This window comes from Ailuropoda melanoleuca, chromosome 6 (assembly GCF_002007445.2).
Source record: "Ailuropoda melanoleuca isolate Jingjing chromosome 6, ASM200744v2, whole genome shotgun sequence".
Taxonomy (NCBI): Eukaryota; Metazoa; Chordata; class Mammalia; order Carnivora; family Ursidae; genus Ailuropoda; species Ailuropoda melanoleuca.
Genome location: NC_048223.1, coordinates 88,311,073 through 88,318,107, shown reverse-complemented (window position 1 = coordinate 88,318,107; position 7,035 = coordinate 88,311,073). Strand labels below are relative to the sequence as shown.

Genomic DNA, 7,035 nt, shown 5'->3' with positions numbered 1-7,035 from the left:
GACAGAGACAAAGATACCAGTGCCCCACAGGGAGACCGTGTGACACTCAGGGAGGCTACCCTCATAGGTGGGGCACATTGGGGGAACTTTCTGTGAACTTGAAAGACAGAGGAGGAATTTGAAAATGACAGACTGCATATCTTACCAGAACCACAGGGTCGGGGTACAGAGCAGATTAAATTAGATACAGAGAATTTAAGGAATGTGGTCATTCTTACCCCAGAATTAGAGGGGAAAATTCGCACCTGCTGATGTGATGTTTTGTGGCAACATCACCAGCCAACTCTTAACTAGTATGGAAGGTAGCAGAGGGAGCTTGGGCAAAGTCATGATTTAGAGTGACTACTCTGGAAGGGCAGGAGAGAAGAAAGGATGAGACAGGATTTGACTGCCAAGGGGATTTTGGGAACCCAGCCTGGTGACAAGTAGGAGCTGCCACATTCATAAACTGTAAGACAGCATTTTCATAAGTCATCTTGGAGTTTGTCAATTTCAGTGTCTGCAAAGCAACCTGCATGTCCATTTGTTTTTATTAATGCATCACCACAGTTAATAAAACGACTGCATTTATTAAACGAACTGCGTCTTATAAAGTTGGGGGAAGATACTCTGTTACACTTCTTCATAACTTTTATTTGGTTAGCTTTAATATTTTTCAAAATGTCTCCCTTGCTTGAAAATGATGGGGTCACTGCTAGTAGTAATCCTGCGTAAGGCTGCAGTCAATGTTCTTAGCGGCGTGCGGGCAGGTCAGGGAAGATGCCCAGGCTGACATTTCAGGGGTCCTGGCCTTGACCTCACCGCCGCTTGCCCGGCATCACTTTCCAGGTCTGCTCCTCAGTGGACCTCAGTGCTCACCGCTGTAAAGTGAGAGGATGCAGGAGAACCCTAGAGTCTCTTTCCATTCCAAATTCCGATTCTGTCTTAGTATAGTGCACTTGTGCCTTTCAAAGTGATTTCACAGAAATATGGACTAATCCAATAAGCCAGAAGAGGAGAGCTGTGCATACCATCTGATAGATGCCCAAACACTTATGAGCAGCTGACTCAAGGTTTGTCAGGGGTGAGACTGGAACCAGGCATCCCATTCATTCATTCATTCATTTTTTCAACAAACATCTGTTGAACATCTATTATGTTCCTACATTGTTCTTCCTGCTGGGGCTACAGCAGTGAACAAAACCAAAAATCCCTTGTGGAGCTTACTTAGGCTCCAGTAATGGGAGAGACACAGTAAATAAGACAAATCATGTAGCACATAAGATCACAGAAAAGTGTTCAAGGAAAGGGTAATAGGAAATGTGGGGGTGTATGCAGGGTGCAAGGCAAAATTTTAGAAGGGGTCAGTGCCTGGCCCTAAATCCTACTTTTTAAACCATCCATGATGCCACTTAACTGCATGTTGAGCAGATGCATGGCAGGCTGAGAAGGATGTGAGCTCAAAGTTGGGTGGTCCTGGGACCTTATTCTTGCACCATTTCTCCTGAACCTATGATCTTAGAAAAGACGCTTAATCTCTTGGAGCTTCGTTTCTTCTGCAGTAATGTGGGAATTAAAGATCTACCTCCTCCGCTCGTCCTACAGATTCAACAACCTGTCATTGTAACACGTGGAGCCTCCGCTTCACACTCCAGGGGGCGCCATTTCCTTACCCACAAGGGAAGGCAGGGGACCGAGACTCCCCGAAGCTTCAGCCCCCTTCTGTGGGGAAAGGGACCTTCTTACAGAGCGTCCCTTGTCTCTCTCAGGGACGGGGGCCTCCAAACCTCCCTGCAAGAATGGAGGTGTTCTGTTGGTGCCTGCAGGGAGCACTGCTGGCTCCTTCCAGATGCTGAGGCTCCTTCAGGGTGTCCTCTCCTCTCCTCCAGCCCACCCTTCCCACTGCAGCCAGAGGATTCCTCAACGTGCCTCTCAGATTCAGCCTTCCTGTGCCCTGGGCCAAACTTCCATCCTTGGAGGCCTTCCTCTGTCTCCATCTCAGAGGGCCACCGTCTCACTCGGTTCTCACACGGGCCTTGTAGCATCCCAGAGCATCTGTAGCTCTGGTCCCCTCTTCCACAGCCACCGCCCCCGTCTGAGCCTCCTGAACCTGCTGGACTTTGATGATCTGCTTTTGCCGCCACTCCTCAGGAGGCCTCTGGGAGCCCCTCCCACAGGTCTGATACGGGCCTGCTCCCATGTGCCCAGCGCCCCCACACAGTCCTCTGGCATCTGTCATGCTGCATACCCTGAACAAGGACCATGGGCCTGACACAGCAGGGGTGCCTGGGGAGGTCAATAAATGAGTGAATAAATGGCTGGCTCTGAGTGGAGAATGGATGGGTGTGTGGGTAGAAGGTGAGGAGAGGGTGAATCAGGAGGCTGGGGGTAGGGGAGACAGGTGGGACCTGCTGCTGCCTGCACCAGGTGGGCACATGGAAAGGGAGAGAAGTCGAGTTTGGGGGCTGTTTGGATGGCTCACTGGCTGCTGTCTGAGACGCCCCCACCAGCTCCTTCCCAACCACAGCCTGAGCTCTGTGCCAGAGGCCCCACCAGAGGGTTGAAGATTGCAGATCAAATGAACATGTCCTGAAAGGGAAGTGGAAACCAGTCAAAAGAACTCACTGACTCGAAAGAACTCCCAACTGAGGGCCTTCACACAAACTGGCCTGAGTTACATCAGAATTTATGACCTGAGGTTTGCAAGGACAAATGCAGATAAACAGAACAGTTACCGAGAGAAACACAACATGCAGTAGATACCAGTAGCCAGAACTCTCTTAATTTTCACAATGTTTTAAGCCTAAACTATTGTACATGATCACTTCCCGAGAGCTAAGGGGTGTGTGGGTGGGTGGATGTGTTGTTCCTTTTGCCCCCTTTCACATATTCAGAATGTGAAGAGCCATGCAGCAAGTGTTGGTTGAATTATTGGTCCCAATTCTTCATGCTCCTGTAGTAGGATTTCACATCCACGCCCTCAGCATGGCTTCACTGTGGGCTGCACACACATATCACCCATTTACTTTGGGCTTGGCCACTGACTTGCTTTGGCTGAGAGGATGTTAGTAGAAGTGACCCAAAGGACGCCTGGATGGCTCAGTCGGTTAAGCGTCTGACTCTTGGTTTTGGCTCAGGTCATGATCTCAGGGTCTTAAGATCAAGCACCGTGTTGGGCTCCACGCTGAGCAAGGAACCTGCTTAAGATTCTCTCTCTCTCTGCCCTTTCCCTCACACTCTTGCACTCTCTCTCTCAAAAAAAAAAAAAAAGAAAAAAAAAGAAAAACTGACTCAAGCAGAGACTTGAGGTGTGCTTGTGTATTTGGATTTTCCTTCTTGGGTTCTTGGCATAAACATGAGAGAAGTATTATCTGGGAAGCCCATCGGTCCTAGAATAAAAGATATGAACTTAAAGGTAATTTGTGACCTGGAGCCAAGCCCAGCCAAGACCAACTCAACCCAGTCAACCCACATACCCTCGAGTGAGAAACAGATGCTTTGAGTTGTTTGCCACTGAGATTTTGTTATTTAACAACAGCTGACTGATCTGGACAATAATAAATATCATTTACTCAGTGATCACACTGTGCCAAGTGTCATGCTGGCTATTTTCCACACACCTTCCCACGTAGCCCTGACAACATCCCTAAGACACAGGAGTCACCCTCCCCATTTACAGATAAGAACAATGGGCTTCAGAGGGGAGGGGGGTGGGGGAATGGGATAGGCTGGTGATGGGTAGTAAGGAGGGCACGTATTGCATGGTACACTGGGTGTTATACGCAACTAATGAATCGTCGAACTTTACATCAGAAACCAGGGATGTACTGTATGGTGACTAACATAATAAAAAAATTATTATTAAAAAAAAAAGAAAAGAACACTGGGGCTCAGACGGTTAAAGCAATGTGTCCAATGTGAAAGATTTGTATCCAGGTTTGTCTGCCTCCAAAGCCCATGCTGCAGGCCAAACTTGCCTCCACATGGAACAAACAGAATGGTGACAGGAGCAGGGCCTCCGCTTGATGCCTCGTAGTCCCGATGCCCCAGGTTAGCAAAATGTATCATTTTATTTCATGACTTTATTTCAAAACACATCACAGCCAAGGGCTCTCTTTTTCAAATGATGATCAAGGTGTTCGTCTATGAACTCCAATGCAGACAGCCCCGCAGACTACTCTGACCAGCCTTTTCAAAAGAAACACCAGGGAGCCATCTCCAGCTCATTGCCAAATCTCAGAAGCTGCCTCTATAGGTTTGCTCCACGGCCACCAGCTAACTGTGAGAAGTCATGTGCCGAGACAGGTGGTGGCGCTCCCGGAAGTATTCGTGGCAAATAGGACATGTGAGGGCCTCTTCTCTCAGCTTCTTAAAATGAAGGTCAGGCCCTGCATGCTCCTTTTTGTGGTGGGACCGCATGTGGAAGACCAGGTCGGAGGTCAGACGAAAGGAAAGGTTGCACTTTGCACACCAGTTCTGAGTGGACAGGCCCAGGGAGGTGAAGGTGGGTGGCAGCAGAGCCCAAGAGGCAGGGGATGAGGATGTTGAGGGTCTAGGTATCTGGCCCGTGGCGTGCTTTAGCCACAGTGTGGGGGCACCCACAAAAGCACTGCAGACAGGAGCATTTTGTGGCAACGTTTGCAGGTTCCAGAAATCACCCACCAAAAACTTAGAATTTGAAAGTTGACCCCAACAAGGGACATCTACCGTGTTGATGAGTCCCAACAGGTCCCCAAGGGCATCTGCAGGTCTGCCTGCCTGGAAGAGAGAGGTTGGCCCAGGTCTCCCTGTGGGACACCTGGCTGGTTTGCTGAAGGCGCTTCTTTGCTCCCCTCGGGCTCCACTGGGCCACAAAGAGAAGACCATGCTGCCAGCTGGATCCCTGGGGGTGTCGAGGGTCAGCTGCTGGGGGCCAGGCTGGCCTGTGGGGTTATCGTGCTTGGCCTGCGCGCCCTCCAGCCTCTTCTTGAACTGAGGCACCTCCGTGAAGGCACTCTGCCCCTGTTCCCAGCACATCTTCTGGGCCACTGGCTTTCCCAGTCTGACTTCCCCTGGGGTTGCTGACAGCGCCAGCTCAGCACAGTCCTCAGGCTGGCTCCCACCACCTGCGGCAGGCTCAGAGCCCAGGTGGTTGGTTTTCTCCAGCAGCACTGGCATGCAACCCCTGCCCTGGTCAGCTTCACTAAGCCGCCATCTGCTTTCAGCTGAAGAGCTCCGCACAGCACCCTTCCCAGCAGCCATGTTGACCAGCAGGGTGTGAGCCAGCTGACAAAGGCGGGTGCTTCAGGGGCTTTGGTGTTCTGCAGGGCTTGACCCAGGGAGGAGCCGTGAGATTGGAGAGCTTCAACGGTGGCTACGCCAGCCGCAATTGGACTGCAGGACTCTGCACAGAGAGGAAGTAACAGCAGTGAGACATGTGCTCTTCATCGTTCTCATGTGCATCCAAAGAAGACTGACGACTACAGATGCAGCAGCTCACCCTGACTCGGAGCGCCGCGCCACCTGCTTTCACCTCCAGGACTCCATCAGGGAGGAAAGACCACACCACGTGACCCTGCCACCCAGGGGCAAGGGTCTGCACTGCCCCTGCACCTGCCAGCATCCAGGCAGAAGCTGCTGAGTTCGCACAGCACACAAGGTGTCCACCAGGCAGTTCTGACCCGTTGACAACTCTAATCTCTTTGCACTCAGATTTATGAAAGTTTTCATTTTTTTAGAACAGTCTTGCTGCTCAGTGTGTCCATTTTTCTTCCACAGCATCAGACATGCCAGGACACTGAGCACCTGGGAGTAGAACTCCTGCAGCACAGGTGACCAGAGGGTAAAGGCTGGACAATAAAATTCCCAGGCATGCCAGGGTGGGTCTGGGCCCCACTCCCAAGCCTGGGGGGCAGCCATCTCTTCTCCACCTGGAGCTGCCCCTGAAACAAGCGTGGGTCTGCCCCATATCCACTCGCCAGCGAGCCCACACTTGGTTCTCCTCAGACATTAATCCATTTCCTTCTCCTCTGCTCACCTGTCAACTGTCCTCTTGTGCCAAACGGCCAGGCCTACTCAGCTAGACCAGCCTCCACTTTGCCCTGGAGGTCCTCAAGGCTTGGAGGAAAGACACTCATGGCCACATGGGAGGTGGCACTGAGGAGGAGAGAGTGCCATCAGCCCTCCTAGGGAGGCTTTCCTCCCTGCCTTTTCCAGATCAACTCCACCAGCCAGTTCTTGAAGCTAGGACACCCATCTTCAAGCATGCCCCCCACCCTTCCAGGCTGGTGAGCAGCACTGGCTGATCCACACTCACACGAACGCACACATATCTTCACACACACATTCAAATACACATACACTCACAAACACAAACACATATACATACACACACATACACATACACTCACACAAACACATACACTCACCCTCAAAAACTCACACACACACACACACACACACACACACGCACACACTCCCCCCCAATCCGTCTCTCCTTCTCCTCCCAGCTCTGCCTCAGACAGCTCTCCAGATGACATTTTAGAATCACAGGATGTCTTTCCCAAGCCTGGGCAGGTGCCATGCTACTGTCCTCCGGGTCCTGCTGCACCCTGCACCCGTCTGCGGACAGGCCCACTGGGCTGCCTTCACGGCTCAGGCAAACCTCTACCAACCACAGCCATGTAGACCCAGTCATCAAAAATGTTCGGAGTGCCCTGAGCCACAGATGTGACAACTGTTTGCAGCATTCAAATTTGGAACACGGGATCTTACTGCAGGATGAAATATTTACTACCAGGGATGCTGCATCATGTAAAATAGAAGTGACCGTTTATTGACTATGTAGGTTCACGCATGCCAGAGATGCCAGAGGCTTCCTACACCTTACTGCATGGAATTTTCACAGTAAGCACACGAGGGAAGTTGCATGATTCCACCCAACCGCATTCATCTCCAAGCTGCCAAATGCCAATTGCTAAACGCAGCACTGCCTTCCAGCTTCTTCAGACCGCTGTGGGTCCGAAGTCTGCCAATCACTATATTAGATATCCATCCAACTTCATGCTCTATCAATTT

General features: G+C 51.0%; 1 protein-coding gene across 2 annotated transcripts in view; it reads right to left on the bottom strand.

The window, feature by feature from the left end:
- Positions 1-4,254: 4,254 nt before the first annotated feature.
- ZNF488 (zinc finger protein 488) overlaps positions 4,255-7,035 on the bottom strand; it is a 58,492-nt gene continuing 55,711 nt past the window's right edge. The window contains exon 2 of one of the 2 annotated variants that reach the window (XM_034661784.1): positions 4,255-5,362. In XM_034661784.1, the coding sequence (XP_034517675.1) occupies positions 4,255-5,220 (966 nt within the window). In that variant the 5' untranslated portion in view covers positions 5,221-5,362. The remainder of the gene's footprint in view (positions 5,363-7,035) is intronic. The other variant, XM_034661783.1, reaches the window with a different exon arrangement.